The 25,995-nt window shown below is 41.5% G+C and overlaps 1 protein-coding gene across 3 annotated transcripts in view; it reads right to left on the bottom strand.

The window, feature by feature from the left end:
- Positions 1–25,995, bottom strand: part of MYO1B (myosin IB) — a 186,536-nt gene that overhangs the window by 136,712 nt on the left and 23,829 nt on the right. For all 3 annotated transcript variants that reach the window (XM_039234690.1, XM_039234691.1, XM_039234692.1), the window contains exon 2: positions 16,911–17,054. In XM_039234690.1, the coding sequence (XP_039090621.1) occupies positions 16,911–17,045 (135 nt within the window). In that variant the 5' untranslated portion in view covers positions 17,046–17,054. The remainder of the gene's footprint in view (positions 1–16,910; positions 17,055–25,995) is intronic.

Here is a 25,995-nt window from a genome sequence, read left to right as displayed (position 1 = left end):
TAGCACAGTGCCACAAGCCAGAGTCATGTAACTGGAACTCATTTTGGTGGCTTCATTTTTCCTTTCAGTTTCAACATTATGGGGGAAGACTAATAAAAATACGTTAAGTGATAAAAATTGTTTCAAGAAAAAAGTTAAAGTAAAAAAGAAGGGGGGAAAGTCAGCTCTAACCTCTCCACCTTTCCAGTGTCGTGCAACAAAAGGTGGCATTTTTAGAGCAACAAATTTGTCCAGTATTTCCATCACTGGATTCAAGACTGTCCGAACTTTCCAGAAAACTGAAGAGGATAGAAAACAGAACAGCACAAATGTTTTAACCCTCTTTAACATTCTGATTTCTTTTTAACCTGGGTCACGCTTATTTAATTACAAAGGACTTCTCCCCCACTCTGGAAAACAGAACAGGTCATTTTCCACACAGATGTTTTCACCCTATCAAGCACAGACAAGACCACAGTTATGAAAGAAAACGCTGTTCCCACGCAAGCTGCTGCATTTATTGCTGGCATTCATTTCTGACATTCTATCACTAGGACCAATTAATCTGGCCTGACAAGAGATGACTTCAAGTTTCCTAACTTATCCCATTTGGATAGGACTTTTTCAAGAAGGTTTCTTCACATTCTAACCTACCTGGGCCAGCAGATGCTGGAGACGGAATTACTGTCTCACTAGCTTCTAAGTAACACACTAGAATTAGCTACACTGGTAGATATGAAAATATAATGGCCGGTTATTCTTTTAGTATCTGTTGATTAAAAGACTGGCCTTCTTCAGTAGAAAAGTACATGACTCTCTTTTTTTAGGTTATTTCTTAAAAACAATAATTGAAATATATACTTGCTGTTGGCACAGAAACCAATAATCAAGTTGCTCCCTAAAACCAAACTTCACGGTGGCTAACTTCTTGATAAAAACCTGCCCCCCTGGACTTCTTACATAAAGAGCAAACTCTGCTACCTCAACCTCAAAATCAAAAGCCACACTACGGAGTTCATACGTTTCTCTTTGTTACTTGTGACTTTTATACATAACTGAATTATGCGTGGCTTTTTACCCCCCTCTTTCCCTACCACCTAGAAAAAGGGCCTGGCCTTTTAACGATGTCTCATAAATACCAGTTAGCTGAATGCCTAATTCTCACAGGGCCAGTTCATCTCAGAAAGTGACTCTCCTAGAACTATTCTTCTGTTGAAACATAATAGCGAGTACACCGTATACACTGCCTGATATCTTATTAAACCTATATCCATGCGTTGCCAAAGAACAAATCTTTAAAGTGTGCCCTTTTCCCTAGGCTCCTGCTGTGGGTATTGTTTGCAAAGATGGCCAGAGCAATTCCTTCCGCCCCTGTAAGCAGACCCCTTTGAAATACCACTTTGCCACCCTTTCTATCAAAAGATACAGTCTACTCCTACAGCTCTTCAGTTCGGACTTGTCTATGTGATTTGACTGTCAAATGTCCAATGGGACATTATAAGATGGGACACAAGCAGAGGCTTGAAAAGCACCCGTATAGGATGAACCCCCTTTATTATGGCTGTGGCCGGGAGCCAGGACGCGAATGACCTGGAGCCACGTAAATGGTCAAGGTGTCCTGAACTGCACAGCCTGACGACCAACCGTCAGGCATAGGAGTGAGGCCATTCTAAGCCATCCACTCCCAGTTAGGCTACCAGATGCCTAAGGTCACATGTGTGATCCGAGGTGAGACCAGGAGAAAACACACCAAGCTAACATCAGTCCAAACCGCTATCCCAGAGAACTGTGCACAAATAAATGGTTGTTGTTTTAGGCTACTCATTTGGGGAGCTGGTTTGTTACCCAGCAACGATTACCAATACACCAACAGAGCTGAACAAATCAGTAAAGGGCAAGTGTTATCAATCTCCATAAGGAAACAGTAAAAGAAACTATGCTATCTCTCCATTCTACTTTATGTATATGTTTCAGATATGTATCCTCTAATCTTGAATTCCTACTAGGTTCGTCCTCTACCATGAGGCCTGCCCTTGCTGTTTATATGGGTTTCTCCCCTGACATGTCTCTATGCATTAATCAAAGATTTAAATAGTCCCATGTGTGCCAACAGAGTAATTCAAATGTTCAATCACAGCCCTCCTTTGTCTGAGACAGCAAAGAATCCCCTGCAGCAGCTGATTGGCTGGGTGGTGTTTACAGATCTACTAGGGCTTTAGGCAGCTATCCATTCCCCATTCAGCTAACTGCAACACCAGATTAAAACTCCCTTTTGGGGATCACAACAATAAGGACCAGGTAGTTCATGTTTACATCAATTAACATTTGGACTTAATAAATGATATACGACATTTTTTAACAAGCAACTCTGTATTATTTAAAGTCAGTATATTATTTAAAGTTATTGCACCATGCTCTAGAAAGAACTATAACTCATTAAGTAACCACTGGCATCACGAGGTTGGAGATAAGACACAGAGTTTCTTAAAGTCGAGTACATAAAGGGGTGCCTGGGCGGCTCAGCCAGATGAGTGTCCAACTTTGACCCAGGTCATGATATCAGGGTTTGTGGGTTCGAGCCCCATGTCGGGCTTTGAGCTGACAGCATGGAGCCTGCTCCCAATTCTCTGTCTCCCTCTCCCGCTCATGCTCTCTCATAAATAAATTAAAAAAAAAAAAAAAAAAACTTTCTTTAATCTTAATATTAAAAAAAAAAGACATGTACATAAAAGGGCTGGGTGTGTCCTTTTTATTCTGAATATGCCCATGACAAAAAAAGGAAACAATACTTATAAGTCTTTACAAAAGGGAGCAGCAACAAGGATCCAGCCCTTGCTCCCTGGAGTTCCACTCACTTGAGTGGAAATAAGAGGTGCATAAATCCTGTGTCCATCAACAGCTACTACTACGGAGTGCAGATGCTGGGAGTACCAAGGGAGCCCACAGAAAGGTGTCCCGCAACCTAGTTCATTTCCCAGCAGGCCACTTCTATGGCTGTGCTCATACTTCAGCCTTGTCCCTGTGCCACAAAGGACTCACAGAGAAACTCCTACTGGAATCCAGAAGATGTTCTTCCATTAGGCTAATTACACTGAAAGGGACTCCTTTCACATCATGGCCAAGATTACCTACCAATTAAGTTCTATCTACCTTCTCCAACAGAGACAAGCCTGGCTCTCATTACCCTCATATGTATGTTATGTATGTATTTGCTCAATCGGTGTACTTGTTTACTCAGTGTAACTAACCTAACCATCTCAGCCACTACCTAGCTCACCACCTCCATGTGCCCACCCCTTGGCACCCCACGTACTCAAGCATGTGCACACCACCACCATGACTCTGAAAAGCTCCCTTTATTCCCACTGCCCTATGGGACCAGCCTTTGACATCCAGCCTCTGGAAAGAGAGGAGGAGAGGGGAGGGGAAAGAACAAGGAGGAAAGAAAAGGGAAGAGAAAGAGGAAAGACTACTTTCTTACAAATGGCAAAATTAGCAACTTTATCTTCCACTTCTCAAGGGTAGACATTAAATCAAGAATGTACAAACATTCCTAAGTCAAAACAATCTCCGTCTTCATACTTCAGATACCTGTAGCATTCCAGAACAAATGCCTTGTGAATAACCAAATAATACTTGTGTATTTCTATTGTGATCACAGTGAAAACCGAAGTCTTTTCTAGAGGACGTGCATCCAGCAACTGAAAACCCAGAAGACCCTTGATACATATATACCCCCAAAGACCCTGCATTTTATTCTAGAAGACAGTTCTTGCAGACCCTATCCTCAGAGATTCAATTTCAATGGTCTAGGGGCGGCCAGGCATTCGTATCTCTTAACGTGTCCCCAGGTAAAGCCATGTGGGACCAGAGGCGAAAACCACTGCTTTGGTGTTCACCTTCAGGACCCACAGGACTGACCGTGTTTTACTCCCAATGGCAGCAATCATGACAGTGTCGCTGTTGACCTAATGCTATCTTACTTTCCTCTCTGATTCCTATTTTAAAAAGGAAAGAAAGTCCTAGCTGCACTTTCTTTCATCTTAGCCACATTTCTAATGAACTTGGCATAGGGTCTGTCAGCACGCTACAAAGAAACAGCTGCAACATCTCTAAATTGGGGCCATTCTGTCGCAGCGTATTTCAAATGTTTCACTAGGACTCTGTGAGGAATAAATTTTCATCATGACAAAGTATGTGTATTTGAGTGGATATTTACATACAAGTACACATACATATGAAACAAAACACTCACAAAACCCTAAATACTCTTACCATATGTCATGCACTGGTATTATTTGCTCAATTCTATTCATTATAATTTTTTTAAAAACTGTAGGCCCTAACCCATCAAATGGTTTTTATCACCCATTAATGGGTTGAAAGTTAAATGATTTAAAAACTACTGCTATAGAGCCCCTCTTAACCTTTTTTTAGTGGTAGGTCCCTTTGAAATGTCAATGAAGGCTATGAAACTTCTCCCCAGAAAAAACACATAAAAATGTGCACACAGTTGGGCTCCTGTGTGGTGCAGTTGGTTAAGTGTCTGATCTTGATCTTGGCTCAAGTCATGATCTCACGGTTCCTGAGGTTGAGCCCTGTTGTTGGTGCTCTATGCTGACAATGTGAAGTCTGCGTGGCTTCTCTCTCTCCTCTCTGCCCTTCCCTGGCTAGTGCACACACACTCTTCTCTCTCTCAAAATAAATAAATAAACGTCAACAATTAAAAAAAAAAGTTTCCATACAGTTGATATGCCAGGTTAAGAACTCCTATCCTAAGGGAAGAAACAATGGCCACTAATGGAAAAAAGGATAAGAAACAGAGGGAAAGCAAAACAGAAGCAAAGAAAGAAAGAAAAGGAGTAAGAAGTGCTCAAAATAATTTTAAGCATAAAAACCGAGAGCTGTTTAGAGTAAGAGTCAGCATCTCAGCTTGGCTGGCCCTGAGTGCACCTTATCAGAATACAGCATGATGGTCAAAGGCTGAAATGAGACATAGTATTCTGGTTTTGGGGACAAGAATATACACATTTTGCAAAGATATCTTACCAAAAAAACTTTTTTCAAGTTAAACAGCAAAGCGCAGTTTGAATATTTTCCAAGTCTTCGAATGAAACATTAATATACAGACACAGGAAACTCAGAACCGTTTCACATTCTTCATATCACAGCTCTTCCCGGGGCAACATCAAGATCTTTAGACACCCAAAATTCTAAAAGAGTACATTTCTTTTTCGTTTTTATTTTTTAATATTTATTTTTGAGAGAGATAGGGAGAAAGAGACAGAGTGCAAGCAGGGGAGGGGCATAGAGAGAGAAAGGGAGACAGAATCCGAAGCAGGCTGCAGGCTCTGAGCTGTCAGCACAGAGCCCAACGTGAGGCTCGAACCTACGAGCCATGAGATCATGACCTGAGCCAAAGCTGCATGCTTAACTGACTGAGCCACCCAGTTGCGCCCCAATGAAAACTTTTCTTTTAATGTTTATCCCAGCACACAAAGTTATGCCTCCATCATGAAGAAATGCAAAACACTATAATAATCATCCCTTAACTTCAGAGAAATAAACCAGGAAAGTGGCAATGCAACAGGTAAGATTTAATGAAATATCTTATTTGATGCTAATGATTTAGTCTAAAATGACACCAAAGAAGTATTAAAGAATGTGTAGGATTCTTCCAAATCCATCTCCAAGCCATGTTTCTCTAAGCCACTTTCACCTGTACAGTGATAACAGTTCAAACGCAGGATGGGCTGGACCCAAGAAAAAATAAATCTTCACATGGCGCACTGCCTGGACAGCATTAAGGACAACCGCTGAGCAAGCAAACAACACATTTACTAAGAGCCTTCTTTATGCACAATATCGCGTTTGGCAGAGTGGAAAACAGACTGTGGCCTGTGCTCCCAAGGAGCTTATGATGGAGCTTAGGAGGTGAGCCTTTTATATCATAAGACATAAAATTTAAGAGTTAACTAGTCTGGCCATGAAAAGAGATAAGATCTAAGTGATTCTTGGCTAAATGGGTCATTAGTCTTTTTTTTTTTTTAATGTTTATTTATTTATACTGAGAGAGAGAGGGATAGAAAGTGAGCAGGGAAGGGGCAAAGGGAGAGGGAGAGAGAGAATCCCATGAGATCTGAAACCAAGAGTCAGATGCTTAACCGACGGAGCCAACCGTCCACTCTGAGTCATTAGTCTTCTTATTGACTAGGGGAGGACTTTGGGTCGGGTCTGCCTGAGGGGAATGGTCACCGTGGACTACAAAGGTCCAAGACGATCCAAGAAGTCAGAAGATTTGAGCGGGTCTAAAAGGATGGGCGTGATTCACATAAAGTAATGTTCCCCCAAAGAGTGGCATAAGAGAATTCAAGTTTTAGGTAACAATTGAACCCCTCTCTCTTTTTCTGAAATTTTACTAAGATAGTTGCATCCTTCAAAAACAAAATTTTTAAGAGTGAATTGCCAGAGACTCAAATCAATTACCTGTATGCCCAGGTTCTCTGCAACATTGCTCCCCACAGCCAAAATGTGGAAGCAACCCAAGCGTCCACTGGTGGAAGAATGGATAAACAACATGAGGTGTACAGATACTGTGGAAGACATGCAGCCTTAGAAAGTAATGAAACTCTGACACGTGCTCCAACATGGATTAAAACATGGACAGAGGTACATAGGCCCACCCACCCATATTTCAAAGACAGGAATGAGACAGCAAAGACCTCCTGTGAGTAATCGCCCAGACAATAAGCCTAGGATCAAACTGCAGAGAGCCTCAAACATCAGGGTCAGGAGACTGAGCTCTATCCAGTCTGAGAGCAGTCAGTGTGTGGGGTGAGGGGCATCAGACGCTGAATCAGTGTTTTTGAGCTCTTCACTCAGATTCTGTGTCATACAGAATTTAATTTGCTTCAAATGCTTTTGAAATATTGTTTAACCTTGGTTCCAAGTTATCTGGCAAAGTTTTCCAGTTTCGTGTGAACCTGAGTAATCTACTTAACTTCTCCAAGCCCCAGTTTCCTCATCTGGACAAGGAGAATTCCTCATCTGAGGATTAAACGAGATTCTGTGCTAAAGCATGAAACACAGCATCTGACACACAGCAAGTGTCCCATAAATATTACCTGTTGTGATTACAGAAAGTCACAGTTTCACTCTGTTGGAATCTGCCAGCCACTGTAAATAGCCAGGACTCGAAAGCCTGTAACATACATTAGTAACTCAGCTAAATTCAAGGCATCCTATGATGCCAAAGTCTTACAAAATGGTCTTTGTATACAGAGAATTGAAGAGTTATTAAATGAGCATGTGAGGTACGTCTTAATGAAGGTGGCCTAGGACCCTGAGAAAATGATGATACAAGATAAGCTGGTGGAATCTTCAGAAATGACAACACCCAACTCACTTCATGTGGAGGAACTTACCCTCTTCTTGAGTCTCAGATACCGGGAACCGGATCACAAGACATCAAGACATTATGTGCCACACTGTTTCATTAGACATCTGCAAGATTTCCCAGATTCCCCTGAAGAGGATTTTTGTCTTACTTGGTTTTTTAAAACCATACTTTGGTCTAGCCAAGACGTTAGTTTTTTAGACACAGTTCAAAATGGTGAAGAGCTGCCTGAGTAAAAAAATTACAAACGTCAGGTCAGTAACCGATGTAGCCTTCTCTCTGGGTCTTATATCCAACACAGTGTCATTCAGAGTGTACACTGCACATACCCAGCCTAAGAACATATTTGTGATACGTATGCAAAACATACATAGAACTCATACGAATAGAAGTCTATTTTTACAGAAGAAGAAACAGAGGCATTAGAAGGTTTTAAAAAACTTGCCCAAGGCAAGAGAAGAGATTCGTGGAAGAGACTGGCTTCATGCCAAAGCTCTACTTCAAAGTCAGTGACACTAGAACAAAGCATGTGATATGGTCAGACTGTTTCAGCCGCTCAGCACAGTGATGCTGTCAAATTACATGAAGTACTGAGTTACTGAACTAAAGAACACACCCAGGAACCCCTGAGCAGCCTATCACCAAGCCACAAGAAAGGCTGGAGCCCTAGAGTGAGTATGGGCACAGGGCGGCATTATACCAAGGCAACACAAGTTGATGGTAACTTCCTGTCCAATTCCACTATCAATGTGCTCATCCCCTGCTCATGTTTCTGCTTCTTCTGGGCCTGTTACTAACTGGTTTTCTCCCTTTCTACTCCAGAACTGGTCTACCTCAAAGATGCTTAGTCACAGTGTCTGCGTGCAACATGGCCTATCATGGCCCTACAACAATATGACTGCCAGCATCTGCTTTTATTGATAAATTTATTTTTTCAGTAGTTCTCAATTCAAAGTTTGCAGAAAGAATCAAGCACTGTTCATCTTTTTAGTCTCTACTGTCCCATAAAGGACTGGTCTCAGTTCGGGAGCCCACATGTAGGCCGGGGGTCATACAATTCATGGCTGCCAAGAAAGGCGAGCAAGCTTGTCAGGCATGGCCACTGTTGGTGTAGTGCGAGGCTGGACTAAACTACCATCATATTATAACCCTTTGTTCCTGTGCTACCAGTCATTTCAGACTATGAATTACAGAACTATATATGAGTTCTAAGCCACACTGAAATACTGGCTAAAAATACCACCTCAGGCAGCCTCTATTTTAGAGCAGGGTAACATAATACTAGAATATCTTTGTTGAGATAAACTCTGTAATGAGAAAAGTATTTTCCCAAAATGTACTGTTCTCCAGACCTGATAAAACTCTCTTTTAACTAAGGTACAGAGTGATCCTGTGTTAGAGGTATATTACTAGCTGAAAATAACATTTGTGGCTAATTGAAGTAGTAACATAACAAAAATGAAATCTGTTCAATGAATATCAAAAAGGGAAGGGGGCAAGGAAAAGAGGGAAGAAGAGAGGAGGAGACAAGGAGGGAAAGAGAGAGCCAGGGGAGGGGAGGGAAAGAGAGAGACTGTAATTACAAGAAAATCTCAGTGTTTGAAACTGTAAAGAAAAGTCATTCTGGGTTTCCAAGTTTTTCAGATGGTCATGACACCTACCAGGTACTCCACACCTACTATGTGCCAAGCACCAGGCTAAGATGCCTCCTGATCTCCATCACAACTCACCAAAATAAGCATCACAATACCTAATGTGTGGACAAGGAAACGGACTCTTAATTACTCACAGTGGTCACAGTGATTGCAAGGGGCGAAGATTCAACCTCAGGTCTGTGTGCCTTTTCCAACATGCCACATCCTACCTCAGCCTCCACCCCTCCAAAACAGAGTCTGAGAAAACATACAGCCTCTCTTTAGAAATTATGATTGCCAGGGGCACCTGGTTGGCTCAGTCGGTTAAGCGTCCGACTTCGGCTCAGGTCATGATCTCACAGTTCGTGGGTTCAAGCCCCGCACTGGGACCTGTGCTGACAGCTCAGAGCCTGGAACCTGCTTCAGATTCTGTGTCTCCCTCTCTCTCTGACCTTCCCCTGCTCACGTTGTCTCTGTCTCTCTCTCTCTCAGAAATAAATAAAAACATTTAAAAAAATAGTTTAAAAAAAAGAAATTACGATTGTCATTAATATATAACTGTGCGATAGATGTAACAGCAGAAACAGATGCATGGGGGGAGCTGAGTAGGTCATGTGAATCAGCCATGTGTCCCTTGTGCTGATTTGCTCCTCCTCTCCTACTTCACTCTCATAAAGGTGAAGGACCACATGCAGTGGTCAATCTCCCGCCATCCAGTGAACGTGATGAAAATCAATTTCCTTCCAAGATCCTGTCCCACCTTCCAGAAGGAAAAACATCATCCTATCAGTTGCTATCCCTTTTCCTTGACTGGTGAGCACCTGTGACTTTAGAACTGAACACACTCATTCCATGTTGTACTAGTTCATGTCACTGCACTACTGAATGCTAACTCAACATGTGGCACAAATGCTCATTATCATTGGAATTATTTGTCTGGATCAGGGAGATGGCCTTGTTCCAAATCCAAACATTCATATATATATATATATATATACATTTTCATACTTTCATACCTATACTTATCATACTTTGTACTTTGAATAGTACATTATAGACTGTGAACACGTGCATATTAACGGTATCACTGAATGCTCATGGCAACCATATACAGTCAACAGGACCATTCAAAGCAGATTTCCTGGGTGTGAATCCCAGCTTTATGTGACCTTGGATGAGTTACTTAGCCTTTCTGAGCCTCAGCTTCCTCATGGTAAAATGAAGATAATTTAAAAGCCTATAATGCATAGGATTCCAGTAAAAATTCAATGAAGAAACAAGTGGCCATGCCGGGACTGGAACAAATAAGTGGTTTGTTTACCCATCACATTATCATCAAAAGAAGGCACTTCTGCAGGCCTGAGGTTGGGCCTTCATTTCCTCCAAACCAAACTTCAAATGTGGCCTTGACCAGAACATGTAAATTATATATTGTAAATATGATACAAATATTTCAAGTACTGTATAGCGTCTGCATGATGAAACAACTCTCTAAGTTTGGTAGATAACAGAAAAAGATGTGTCCATTTTGCAGGTTCTAAGAAGGAAGAAATTTTCCAATCACCAAAGGCTTTAAGAGAGCTTATACAGGTTGCAACTGGCAAGTTATCACTGAAAATGATTGTCTGGAAAAATATGATAAACCTGCCCAAGAGATAGACTGTGCTCAGAAATTAGACACAACATTCCTCTTCAGCCTTGTGATTGCTATTTTTCACCAGCTTTATCCACCCTTCTAATGCTGTCTCCATTCCAAATCCCAAAGCCGCACGCTTGAAAACACACACAATTTGTTCTTCATGTCTCTTGAAACGTCCAACTTTTCAATGAACCACACGGGCAGAGTCTACTCACGGTGAACTATTCATACACTATCAAATGTAGGCATTTCATTTCCCCAGGTCAGGGAATCCCTCCTCCTCTCCCTACTTGGTCTAGATGAGATGGGAGGGACAGTAAAAATGGTTCTTTTTTCACTCAAATATTTTTGGACCCAGGTTCTCTGGGTATAGAGCCATTGGTCTCAGTGAAGAAGAACCTCTTCCTAGTTCCAACTCTAGAATGAAAAAAATTAATTTTTAATCAAGCTGATAACATAATCTGGAAAATCACCTACCACTCTCTTAACTACTATTACTTCTAGAAATGAGACTGGGACACTGAGGTGACAAAATTACATTTCTATGTTATGCATGCCTGTACTATCTGAATTTTTTTTCCTAAAAGCAGTTGTTAACTTCAAAATAAAAAAAAAAGAATTAAAAGAAATTTTTAAATGTTTTTATTTATTTTTGAGAGAGACAGACAGACAGACAGACAGACAGAATGCGAGAGGGGGAGGGGCAGAGAGAGAGGGAGACACAGAATCCAATGCAGGCTCCGGACTCTGAGCTGTCAGCACCTATCCCGATACAGGGCTCGAACCCACAAACCGCAAGATCATGACCTGAGGCAAAGTCGGATGCTTAACCAACTGAGGGATCCAGGTACCTCACTCCTACCCAAAAAAGAATTTTTAAAGAAAATTTTAAAAGAAAAAAAGGTTGGAGAATGTCCAAGTAAAGGAGGAATAACACTAAACTGGATGTCAAAACTCTAGCTCTCCACCAACATCCCCATGAGCTTAGGAAAGGACCAAGCCTCCCATCAGACTGTATGGTCCTGGCCAACACCTAAATAACAGCCTGGTAAAAAAAACCTGGAGCAGAGAACCCAAGGTAAGTCATGCCCAAACTCCTGACCCACAGAAATAATGAGATAAGGAATGTATGCTATTACGACTTGCAAAGTTTGGAGAAATTTGTTATGCAGGAATAGAAAACTAATACATCATTTATGCCAAATACCTAGGAAGAGATCTATAGCCACTAGGTAGGAATTTTCACATGTACAAATGAGAAGTGTTTTTGAAACTTCAAATAAGTATATAAATGTTAAATCCATTTACTTTCCACTATTTTAAACCAAACAGAGTGTGTACTTATAGTTGTGTAACTTTGATAAAAGCATCCGATTCCATCCGTATGGGGATCCTAATTCCAGTACCAACTTCTAAAAATTAAGACAATTCTTACCAGACTTGCAAAGCAGTCATGTTTACATCTACAATTAGTTTAACTTAAGATCCTAAAACTGGACTAATTCAGCCCTCTATATCTGGATGATCCCCAACCTAACAATTCAGAGAGAAAACAAACTAAATCAACTTGTCAGCACCAAAAATATTTCTTGTCAGAGAACTGACACCTCGATTCTTTTGTTTCCAAATTTGCCCTGGGCCTCGTTCTTGCCTAAATTGCAGCCTTCCTGTTCCTGAACAGAACCACAGTCCTGACCAGTCACCCTAAAAACAGAATCATGTCTGGGTGGGTCTCCTGTGTTACAAGTCCACATGAAATCCTGCCACCATTCCGTCTGGCGGGGGTCGGGGGTGGGGAGGCCGGAAGAAGGTCTGACCAAGGCAGAACGAATACAGAGGAGCAATGCAAGGTCACGTCATGACCAGCCTTTCCCAACACCGGCCCCACATACACTGGGAGACCGAAAGGCACGGCCTACAGCCTGTCCCGGCCGGAACTGCACTCTGCCAAGAGGGACGAATAAAAGCAAACAGAGTCTCTGACCCTGCATGTTGATGAACCAATCCCGCACTTCAGTGCATGAACCCACCTCAAAGGAAACGATGGATGTTTCTGGAGTATACACATAGTGTCTTTCATAAAAGTAGGTGATCCCATCTGTACAGGGATCCCAACTATAATACTAACTTCTAAAAATTAAGATAATTTTTACTAGATTTTCAAAGCAGTTACTCACAGTTACAATTGGTTTCACTTAAGACCCTAAAATTGGATGCATTCACACCTCTAGATCTACGTGATCCCTGATCTGACAATTCAGACAGAAAACAAAGCACCAAAAAAAACTATCACTCAAAGTGTTGCAAGGAGCATATTAGGTAAAAGCAAACCCGTATGCATTACAGAACAGAATAAAACTGAATTGGTTTGGGAGCAAGTGTTTCAACAAAATTTTTGTGAAGTGGATGGACTTCAACTATGCCCCCAGAGGCCCCAGAGGCAATTATTTGCTCTTCTCTGCCATTAGGAGTTCTCTAGCAGAAAGTCTGAGAGGCACGCCTTTGGGTACACCTGAAGCCTAGAACGCAAACGATAAATGCTTCTCACAGAACATATCCTTTTGGTATCAAGGCCACAAAGCCACTTCATTGCAAACTCCCTAGCAAACATGTGACGGGTTTACAGCAGTGACCTCATCAGCGTTCATTCCCCCTTTCCTCTTCTTTACATGTTGACCAATATATTTGGCTGGGTATTCACTTCCTTACACACAGCCCATCTCCTTTGGAAAAAGCTGGCCCCACCCCAATCTTAGGAGTAGACATCATTTTCTCAAGCCACTCGGTTCATTCCAGTCAGCAGGCCAGCATCAGTGGTCCAAGCAGTGGGCGTGTGAATCAAGTGGTCTACCCAGAGCTTCCAGTTTATACGACAGGAGCACAAGGGACTCCCAGAGTCAGCTGGCTGGGGATGCTGAAAATCACTAAGCATTATAAATGCTCTTGAGAGTTGATAACTCGTATCTAGAGACAAACCAGTCCCTTGTAAGAGTTGTGTGAAGGTAGAGACTATTTTAAGAAATAGATACTGGGGATGTAGGGGCAAGTGGATAGATAGCAGGATGGAAAAAGAAGGTCCTCTGACCTTTGACCTTCACAAAGGAGGCTACTAAGTCTATGGGTACAGCCAGAGCTCAAAAGCCTGAGCCTAGGCCCTTCCACTCATTGGCCTTTTTATCAACCATGGCTTCTGAGCACACAGAGGACTGTTCAATTTGCTCACATGATGAATCATCATAGACCTACCCACTTTTATAGTTAAACTATGAGACTACATAATATAATTAAAAAAAAAAAAAAAAAAAAAAAAAAAAAATAAAAAAAAAAAAAAAAAAAAAACCTTTTGTCTTCATTTTCTGGGAAAGAATTTAAAAACAAAGTAAAGTACCAGATAGTAAGATATTGCATGCCATGTTAACTTGGCCTTTGGCATGAGACTAATCAATTCTGCAGCAACCCGTGAACAAAAGCAGAGGAGGAATACTGTAAGAATAAGAGCCAGAAACAGATTTCTCAAGGGTGGTAGACATGACATATGGGATTCCAAAGGTGTGGTAACCAAAGCTGGTGTATAGGACTTTTTTTTAATTACAAGAACAATACATGCTTGACTTCATGAGTTCTTTCATGAGTTCTTTAATAGAGAGGTCTAAAAGAGTACACTTCCCGGTCCTCACACCTCAGCCCACTCCGCTGTGATGCCCAAAGGTAGCCTGCCTTTCTCTATGTGCATACATGTATACAGGTATATGTGCACATCCATAGACACCCCTTTAAAAAAAAAAAAACAGGATCCTACTATACACATTGCTCTATAACCCTTTTTTTTATGTTTCTGGCTTAAAATAGAGAAAGCCCAACCCTCCAATATGACGCATGTTTGGTTACAAAATGAAGGCACGCGTCTCACGGAAACGACAGTCCTAACATACCATGGAAAACATTAACTGATGTGACTATCTGGAAGCAGAAAGCAATTTTCTGCTTGTGTTTTTGTTATACCAGAAAGGGCATTCCTCAAATGGTTAGGAAATAAAATTATGTAGGGCTGAAACCCAGACATTGCGTCTGCTGAAGACACACGAACATTAACATTTGGCATTTTGTTAAAAAGGGGACTGTTTTATTTCAGTGGGCACAAAAAAATCAGGTGTTTGAAAGCATGCAATGTTCCAGTCTCTCTTCTGTTTTCAAGTCCTCTCAAAGTGAACTGTGTTCCTTAGAGCCAAAAAGAAAAATGATCGGCAGCGTTACTTACGATAGAATTGATTCCTCCTATCTCCATCTCAAAAGACCAATGTTTAAAGTCGGTCTTTTATTCGGTATCAGACCATACTTTCAATTAAAGCTGCAGAACCGTAAGGTTTTCCCACCTGAAAGCCGAGCCACTACACTCTAAGGGAAGGTGACACCGGGCCTCACAGCCAAACCAAACAATACCGCCCCCCCCAACTCTGCAACACTGTTTTATACCTTTTCCCTTTGAATCAACATTTTACATGACTGCATCTCTGACCTTCATATCTAGCTGTCAAATCAATATTCCAAAAGAAATATCTCCAGTGACTATCCAGCAACACAAATCAAGGAGGATAAGAAAGTTCAATTCCCAGAAAATGAGTACCATTTCCTTAAGAAATTAATTACACAAAGTTATCTTTGAAGCATAATTGGCTAAGTGGAAAGAAAAGCTACCTGTGGCATACAATAATATAGTTTTGCATATAATTTTTTCACACATTTATTCCACAAAATAATTGATCATACTTGTGTCAGTTACCAGCTCTCCATGTATTAATTTATATTTCTTCCTACTGTTTACACAGTGATAGAAAAATACGAGCATGTCCCAATAATCCGATTCGTATGCAAACACAGATACGATATAAAAAAAGGGGGGAAAGAACTCAGGAGCAAAGCAGAATCTAATAAAACTACTTCCACCTCAGGGCACCTGGGTGGCCCAGTCGGTGAGTGCCTGACTTCAGCTTAGGTCATGATCTCACGATTGTGAGTTCGAACCCCATATCAGGTCTGTGCTGACAGCTCAGAGCCTAGAGCCTGCTTCAGATTCTGTTTCTCCCTCTCTCTCTACCCATCCTCCGCTCACACTGTCTCTCTCTCTCTCTCTCAAAAATAAACATTAAAAAGTTAAAAAGAAACAAAAAACAAAAAACTACTTCCATCCAATATCCTGTTTCTTTCTCCTCTGCTGGGACAAGGACTCAGTGCCCCATTTTCCTGGTTTAGTTAACACATCCCTCTTCAGGGAGGGATGTGTTACATGCAAAAAAAAAAAAAAAAAAAGGTTACAAACTTGTGTTTCATGCAAATTCCTGAAAAGCTGCATATGAATGTAATTTTACTCATGTTTTATTTTTTTATTGTTATTTTTATTTATTTATTTTTGAAAGAAAGAATGCAAGCGAGGGAAGGGCAGAGAGAGAGGGAGACCCGAGAATCCCAACCAGGCTCTGCACTGTCAGCACAGAGCCCAACGCAGGGCTTAAACCCACAAACCATGAGATCATGATCCGAGACGGAATCAAGAGTTGGACACTTAACCAACTGAGCCACCCAGGCACCTCTTACTCATGTTTTAATTATATTTAAGGAACTCGATAGATAAAGTAACATTATGAAATCCTTTATAAAGAATTATTACAACATAAACTTTCTCCTTTTATTGTGTATCTTCATATATTTTCATTTTTGCAGATGATGATATACTTCTCTGTAGCAGGACAGGACTATTCCCAAATCTCCAGGAACCAAACATATTCTTAACTGATAATCTGCTCCTATTTCTACTAACTACAAATGTCAACAAGGTTCAGGTATTTTTTGACAGTTCACTGCCTTGCATTTTAATGAATAGCTTCTCAAAGGTTAGAATGCTAGTTTTATGAAGGCATCCAAGAAGATACCTATGAATTTCAAAACTCCTCCTGAATGTACGTTCCTCAGAGAACAGGAACTCAACATTCTACTTGCTTTAGAATGCCTTTAATACCCGGTCCAATTCTCTGCACACAATTGGCACTCTATAAATACCACATGGAAAACACACTCACTTGACTCTAATCGATATTATTCATGTGCCAAATGAGCAAACACAAAACTCTTTCTGAGAGATTAAACACATACATCTGGACTCTAATAAACAAATAGAAAAAAGAAGAGTCTGGAGAAGAGAAGCTACCTCTATGCCACAAAATACAAAGTCCAAACCCACAGAAGACGACCTTTGTTGTATACTCACATATATTTCGTTATGATCAAAGCGCTTCTTGAGGTTGTTGATGAAGGTCTCCTCATTGAGAGGCTCTAAAAGAACCATATCTCCAACCCCAATCATATTGTCCAGCAGCGACGTTTTCACCTCCATTTTGGCCATTGTCCCTTGCTGCAGGAAAGAGGGGGAAAAGGGGAAATTTAAATGGGCAAAATTATTTCAGATGGGTTCTTAGCACCACAGGAGAAATGAAGCATTAGTAGTTTCAAATGGTCCTCATCTCTATCTCAAATGTCGTAACACACCCTCCCTACAACCTACCTCAGAAGCCTCCCAGCTAGCCGCAGTCCCTGCTAAGCCACCAGAAGCTCCATTTGCTTGAACCTCCCTACTAGTCCATCCTTCTAGGCTAAGTCCATCTACAGAAGAAACCAGAACCTCCATTTTCTTTTTTACTTTAACTGAAGTATATCTGACATATAATGTTATATTAGTTTCAGGTGTACAACATAGTGATTCAACGTGTACATACGTGACAAAACGCTCACCACAGTGTTATTACAGTATTCTTATAAAGTTATTATAGTATTACTGATTACATTTCCTATGCTGTAGTTTTCATCCCTGTGACTGTGTAGAAGTAGAAGTTTGTACCTCTTTAGATCATCCTCTCTCCCTGGCCAGAGGTTGCAAAACTCTAGCAAGAGAACCCAACACACGCCTTTCCACCAGCCCTTGCATACAATGTCAGACTTGAAGCCATGTGAACCTGCTTCCCTCAGGATCGCATTCCTCAGTACTCCATGATAAAATTCAGAACGCATTTTCCCAGGAAATGATGGGTTTTTTAAAAAATTTATTTATTTTGAGAGAGAGAGAGAGAGAAAGAGAGAGAGAGAGAGCAAGTGGCGGAGGGGTGGGAAGAGAGGGAAAATCCCAAGCAGGCTCCATGCCATCAGCGCAGAGACTGATGCAGGGCTTGATACCATGAACTGTGAGATCATGATCTGGGCTGCAACCAAGAGTCGGATGCTCAACCAACTGAACCACCCAGGTGTCCCAGGAAATAACATTTTTTAAATGATACCACCATTTGAGTACTTGCTACCTATCAGACACTATATCAAGAACTATACATGCAATAATTCATTTAATCCTCACACAAACTCTATGAGGTAGATACTGTTGCCATTCTCTGCATTTTAAGATAAGGAAGTTCAGAGAAGTAAGAAATTTTGCTTATGATTACCTAAGAGTATATTACATTTTATGTTAAAGAACTCAATCACCACTTATACCACTGGGGGGCAACTTTCATTCCAGGTGTCAACACTGAATCATAAAGAAAGGAACACAACTTGGGGCGCCTGGGTGGCTTAGTCGGTTAAGCGTCCGACTTTCGCTTAGGTCATGATCTCACAGTTCGTGGGTTCGAGCCCCGCGTCGGGCTCTGTGCTGACTGCCAGCTCAGAGCCAGGAGCCTGTTTCAGTCTGTGACTCCCTCTATCTCTGACCCTCCCCTGCTCACGTTGTCTCTCTCTCTCTCTCCTAGAAATAAATAAAACATTAAAAATTAAAAAAAAAAAAAAGAAAGGAACACAACCAGTTGTAAATCAAAAGTTGCTTATATAACTTGCCAATGTTCTTAATTCTCATCCCAACAGACAACACAACTACAACAGCAAAATCAAATGAACCTGCAACGAACAGACCAGAAACACAACAAGTTTCTCTCTAGCTCAGTATGAAACCCTACCAAGTGGAAACAGAGGCACCCTACCAAAGGTAGCATTCTGCCCTCACCACTAACGTGAATGATGCCGCCCAAAAGTAGAATGGTAAATCCCCATCCCTTCAAATCTGATCGTTGTCAAAAGTACTAAAATTCTTTCAAATATATTAACATAGGAGAATAGAGTATGTGTGTTTTATGTTACTCTTTCTAGTATTACTAGGATGTACAACTACATGCATCTGAGACATTTCTTCTAAATGCTTCTAATGCAGAAGTCAATTTTGTATACCTTCAGTATATGAATACTAAACAGTACTCCAAGATACTAACAAATACTCCTATATATTCATGCCCCTAACACTGAGGCAAACATACATTTAATTACTCTCATTAAGGAGTCACTCAGGCATATTACATCTTATATAAAGGTTGGTCTGCTTCCTTAAGAGATCGATTTATATAAATGTCTTCCTTTTCTAGTCTAGAACATCTAGCAGATCTCCTAAAGACAAGGAAAACTATATTTAGTTGGGCTATTTTCAAGAGAACTGGGAAGGGGTAAGAAATATATAATTCTTTATTATTAATTACTGATGCTTTATATGAATCCACAAACATAGCCTTTATTTCTGAGCCTATTAAAAAAATGCTTTAAGTGTGCACTGAAAAGCCAAAAAAAAGAGAGACCAAATGAAACAAAGAGGAAAGGTCTCTCATAAACAAAAACAACCCACCAAGGAAGTATTTAATATTCACAAGAAGAAAAATCAAACTCTTTTGTTAACATATGTTTTTTACTTCATGCCAACTACAGCTAGAATAAATGGCCCTAGGTATCACTAAAACCTAACAATAGAATGGCTTCATGTACTTTGAACTAGGCCAGACTCTGTTTTAAAACAAAACGGGGGGGGGGGGGGGGGGGGGGGCCCCTGCCAATCTCTGGAGACGGAGCAGAAGCCCGGAGAGCAGCTGGTCTCATGCCAAGCCCATAGAAAGACTTGCACAGGAACAGGAACATGAGTGCTCAACCTTTGTCGCAATAAATTAACATTTAAATCAAATCTCAAGTTCTCAGACTCATGAAATGCCAAAAGCACTCTAGCTGCGATGCATTACATGTAATTTGGCAGACGAGGTTAGAAGGTTTAGGGATTAAGGGGGAAGTCAACCTGAGAAGGGGTTCAAAAATAACCACCTCAAACCAGCAATTTAAATGAAGCAAAGAGGCTGAATGGGAACTCTCTGCTCCGGGCTGTATATAAAGGCTATTTATGGAAACAGCGGTAGAAAGACAAGGCCTTCGCTGCAGGTAACAATAATTACGCAATCTTTCTCTGTAATTACGCCTGCTTTACCATCTTTTCAAATACAAGTTTCAAGCAAGTTTGTAGGGGTTCTAATTTTTACACTTCTATCCCAACTTCAAAATCCAAAGTGGGGGAGAGGACAAATCAAATGCTGAGTTGCAGGCAAAAAAAAAAAAAAAAAATCTGAAAACACAACCTTTGCAAACCAAAATACAATAATAAACCAGCTGATAAGGTGATACCAACATTCATTTAGTTATTCAAGCATAGTTTTGTTCCATTCTCGGTTTGTTTTGTTTTGTTTTGTTTTGTTTCGTCTTGTTTTAGCATCTAAGTACCCTGGGAGAAGACACAGTGACACCCTCTCCCTCATTCTCATGGTAAAAATGGACACTGGGAAAATGGCACAGAGGTACTTCCCTAGCTTCCTACATGTGGACTGAGTACCCTTATTGTGACTACTATATCCAGCCTTGGTTGGGTTCAGAATCACCTGTTGAAGCTCAAGATTTCCATAAACTATCAGAAGTCACATGGGAGAATTCAATGAGCACATATATAGAGCGCTGAGGATACTTCTTATTTGACACATACATGTCTACTCCCCACTTCCCAAGACTTCCACAGAAACCCATGTGGTTCTAAGGAAGCCAATTTTATCCCATGTGCCAGGAATGTAGCACACAATCTAGACTAAGGCAACCAACACATTCCCATCTCCCAGCCACTGTCATTGATTCGGGGATGGTCATTTAACTGAGCCTCAGGCTTTGGCTTGGTATATTGGGACCAAGGTTCTATCTACCTCTGGACGGCACAGTTTACAGCTGTGACCTTGGGACTGCCATGGCCATGTCATATCTGCTTTCATCTTGAGGGCGTGTGTAGTCTGAGGAGAATGGCAATGCATGGAGGAAAGCAAGGCAAAAAAATAAATAAATGGCTGAGAATTAATGCAGGAGCCGTGATGATATCACGGACCTCTGGATCAAATTACAATAGAAACCTGCTCCACAGCTCTTAAGTTTACACACACGGAGGCCAATTAACTCTCCTTATTGTTTAGGCTGTTTTGAGTTGGATTTTCTATTATTTGCAACAGAAAACATCTTACCTAATAGAAGAAGCTGGGACAAGGACATAAGTGTTGTATGTAACACACCAAACAGCATGGACTGGCTGACCCAAGACCACAAAGCCGGGGCCATGAGGAACCACCATCTTGGACTGGAAATATTCATCTTTGATATGTGATAGCAAACAACTGATCAAACGACGGCTTCTCAGGCCTTATGACTTGGACCTTGTGCCTCCAACTTTAGAGAATTCAGAAAAATTCAGATGCCAGAGTGTGCGTTGGCTACTCCTTAAGGACCTTCAAGAAAAAAACAAGCTTGCTGTGACAATGGCCTGTTAGAAAGCCAGAGCAGAGACTATATTGTGCTGCTAAATGGAGTCACTTTGGCTGGAGGTGGGAGGCGCAGAGATGTGACCTGCCAACTGTCTGGCCTCTATGGCCTGAGGACCTGCCTTGAAGATGTAGCACAGGAGAGGCATCACCTGCTCTATTGCTTCTTATGCTTCTTCACTGTTCTCAGGTGGATTCTATTAACTAAGAGCTAAAACACTCTGCACATCACCCAAGGCCAGCTCCCACTGCCAGGAGACAAGTTCTCAGACCAAGTTCTATGTTCAAAACACTGGGAGTTGGCAGTATCTCTGATTTTGGTTACTAATTCATGGAAGCCAATAAATCTCAAAAACCAGAGTGCTTTTTTTTTTTTTTCAAGTTTGACAGAGAGAGCACAAGTGGGAGAGAGGGGCAGAGGGAGAAAGAGAGAATACCAAGCAGGCTCCACGATTCAAGAAGATCTTGAAGAGGAGCACCTATGAAGAGGAAGTGGCTAAGCTTTCAGCCATACAGGTTAGAGTTGTGTCATGTTGGCTGGGGCATGTTACTTTCAAAAGCATAAGCATGGTAAGGAAGGAGTATATGATTGTTGGGCAGCCAAAGGGGAGAGCCACTGTAGACATCTTTCTTTTTAAAGGGTCACTATCCAGTACACAGTCCTGTTCCTATTTGGTCCTCAATTCCCTTTCAGGGAGTCCCCAGCTACCTTGGGACAACAAGTAATCTAGTGAGACGTGGGACCCAATTACCATCTCAGAATTCAAAGGAGACAGATCTGCTCTCTCCACCCCGAGGAACATGGCTTATGCACAGCCAATCTCCTCCTCCTGGGACTTTGAGTCCTGGGTAATGATGAAAGCTGGGGAGGACAGCCGGAGGTAATACTTGTCACTCACTGCAGCAACAGCAGCAGCATGAAGACCATAAGGTCCCGGGGGCACGGCTTCTGCTATGATCTTGTTGCCCAGCCCTCCAGCCTTTCTTTGGTTCCTGCCTATCTTCCAAGCCTGTATCCTTCCTTGTCTACATCCTTCCTGCACTGCAAGAGACCAAGACCCCTGACCCACAGGTACACTAGGCACAGTACCCAAACACAGTCTGATACCACTGTTACAGCTTCATTCTTATGTAAAACCTAACCTTTGTCTCCCAACATTGGTGAAAGCAACCTAGAAAATACAGTCACTGGGGTAGCCTGTGGAGGACCCACAGAGGAACTTGGAGGCAGGGTCTCTTTATCTAAAAGTGTTGATTTAGCCCAGGCGCCAGCCCATCTACTGATTCCAGATACCTCTATGGCTGCCCCAGCTTTCCACCTGCTCGTCCATCCAAGAAAAGCAGAATATACGATTGCAGCCGTTCTTTCCCCAACCTACTATCTCATAAACTTCCAAAATTACTACCTATATTTCAATGTATGCCAATTCACTTACAGGCATCTTTCTCAGTGTAAAAATTCCATTTAAAATATAGAAAGTATTTCAAAAATTCCTCAAAATCCAAAAAGAAAATATAGCATAAACACCCTATAGTATCTTAAAATGACCACTTGTAGCCTAATATTTAAATATAAGTAGTCTACCCTAGTCACCACCCGTAAATTACCAGCCACCTACCATGTTAATGTTGCCGTGCTTGGGAGTCAAGACCAGCATTCTCCAAACCAATAGGCCCACAAAGACAGCCAGACCACGGGGCACTTCCCTGTGAAACGCATGGTTATTCCATTCGCTGGCAAAACAGCAACAGCGAAAAGCTATTCTGAATTAATAATTAGTTAATTTGCTAACAACTGGATAAAAACTAAGAAACGATGCACGATAAACTAAAATACAGCATCTGGTGGTCTCCCACGTTATCCAGAGTTCTCAGAGTTAACACAGATGAGAACAAACATGTATTTTTAAGTTGACCTGGTTTTACTGTAAAATTTGAAACTAATTTAGTTTGTTTGTAAACTAGTTTTGTAAAACTAGTTTACAAATCAGGTCACAAATCTGAGCTGAGGCTGCCATGATTAACAAGGATTAAGACTGAGTTATTAGCATAATTTTAAATATATGGGGAGTTTTTTTATGCTTATTTATGTATTTTGAGAGGGAGAGAGAATGTGGGGGCGGGGGGGCGAGGGGCAAAGGGAAAGAGAGAGAGAGAGAGAGAGAGAAAGAAAATGAATCCCAAGTAGGTTCCATGCTCAGCATGGAGCCTGACACGGAGCTCCTGAGATCATGACCTGAGCCGAAATCAAGAGTGGGACGCTTAACCGACTGAGCCACCCAGGTGTCCCTAAATTTGAGGAAACTTTTAATACAAAGCCATAAAAACCACTAGCTGGAAAACTCAATGAAAGCAGACACCTATTGCACCAGCAACTGTAAAAGAGGACATTTGAAACACATCTATTATAATGTCACTAGCAACATACATCAGATACTGCATGGGGTCTTCTCAGCATAATAACCATTGTTCCCATCTGACTCTGGTTCCACTCCTGACCTCCCTGCAGGGTGGTCAAGTATGCATGATACCCCCTTTGCTAGAGAATCAGCTCTTTGGTGTCAGGAGTCACAGCTTATTCATCTTTATTTCCTCAAAGGCAAAGTGCACTGCCTTTTGCACATGCTAGGCATTCAGACAAATACAAAGGGAAAACAAGTATGCATATTTACGATTGACAACTGCATCATTCAATAATGCACGTTCTCTCGCGGCTGCCATGGTTGGTCTGACCAGAAGGCAAAAAATGACTGTAGCTTCAAGCCACTTTGATCCATTCCTCTGAAAACATATTATCAACAAAGGACAGGAAACAGAATTGAGCCATTTCACTCCCAAAGAGATTACTAAAGCTTTTAAGAATAACATGAGAAATACATTTAAGCAACAAAACTGGGCCAACGTGGCAAGATTTCATGAACAAAATAAATCTCAGCAAATCTTGATGGCAAAACAAAGGCAAAAGAGGGGCCAAGTCTATATAGGACGTGGTTCAGTGCCTAATACAATGAGCTAAGTGACTGAGAAAAACTGGAATTTCCTTCCTAGATCTTTTAAAATAGCACGAATCTCCTCTCTGAGAGTGGTTAGATTAAATTTCCATGCAACTGAGCTCAACCACCATTTACAGGATTGAGCCCCTTTGGTCTCCAGCACTGTGTAAAGTACAAAGGGCACACAGCGAAAGATCATGGCACTTCCTTCTCCCCGCTCCATCCCCTCCAGAAGCTCAGGGTCCAGGATGAGGCAAGAAAAGAAAACAAACCACTTTTGAAATTTCAGGTAACCTTTTAATGATTAAACACAATACATATTCACTATAAAAAAAAATCAGAAAATATAGATGAGCAAAACACAAGCCAAAGTCAACACTCTCACATTTTAGTCTGAATCCTTCTGAATTCATTAGAACCCTTATGAAACCTGATTTTTATAACCAATGAATTGGTCATCATTTCTGGTTTTATACATTTTGATATAAATTTTGATAAATTTATAAATTTTGATACACTTTTGCCTCCAGGTAGGAATGTGAAGCAGATCTATAGGAGCTGTGAAACTCTGAAGGTACACAAATAATGTCCCCACCGCTTTCCAATTCAGCCAGGGTGCCTGGCCATCTGCCCCGTTATTCTTTACCTTTTCTCCTCCCCCCAAATTAGCAGCCCATATTGTCAACAGCCTGCCCACCAACCACCCAGCCCTCGTGGCTGAGTCTAACATCTCAACACATGTCCAAAACTTCGATCTCCTACCATCCCATACCAAAATACCCCCAAAACAAAAACAGAACCCTTCTATTCCCACCCACCCCCAAATCCCACAAAGTCTCAACAGACCCAGTTTCTCATCCTTGACCACTCCCTGTCTCTTACTTTCTCCCCACCAGCACGCAGGACTCCGGGGTGGAGGGCAAAAGAATGAACGCACAGTTAGAGAGACACATGCCATTCTTCCTCCCGAGACTGTTTCCATCACCTCTACCCCTCCCATCCAGGCCACAGCAGGCACGGGAGAATCAGAGAGCCTCCAAGAATGTGAAAGACTTGGAACAGACACCAAAGGGCAAGACGGTTTCGCAGTATTTACCAGCCGAAGGGGCAGGCAAAGCGGTGGGACAGTTGACTCAAGCCCCGTGGTTTTCAAAGATAAGAGCTGGAGGGCCACACAGAACCACACAGGGTGCTCCGGAGGGCTCCCTAGAGTACACGAGAAAGTGGCGCTGGCGTGCATCTGTGAAAGGGCTCGGTGACACGATTCTCACTCCCATCAACATGCTTCCTTAGGGGGGCTGACATAAGGTATTCGATTCAAGGTATTTACTTCACAAAATTATCTGACTTCCCACCTCTTTATTCCATTGCTAAAGCCACTACATCTTGAACGTCTTCCCTTCTCTATAGCTTTTTGGTATTAATATTTAGTGGATTGCTGGTATGTTGGCTTTTGTTAGAATCTTGGATTAGGGATGAAATAGGCCCAACTACTGGGCAATTTCTGTACAGTAAGTTGTTCTTGTGTGTCCAAACTATGGCTAATACAAAGAACATTAAATTATCAGTGACAAAGTAGAACAGATTTGGACAGGGACTTAAACCAAATAGCTAAAAGCATTCAGAAGCCCATAAACCAGGAAGCCAGACTCCAATCCTAAAAAGC

The sequence above is a fragment of the Hyaena hyaena genome, unplaced genomic scaffold, assembly GCF_003009895.1.
Source record: "Hyaena hyaena isolate Hyena2069 unplaced genomic scaffold, ASM300989v1 scaffold_92, whole genome shotgun sequence".
In the NCBI taxonomy this organism is placed as follows: Eukaryota; Metazoa; Chordata; class Mammalia; order Carnivora; family Hyaenidae; genus Hyaena; species Hyaena hyaena.
The sequence above is the reverse complement of the archived record's forward strand: the minus strand, read 5'-3'. Positions and strand labels throughout refer to the sequence as shown.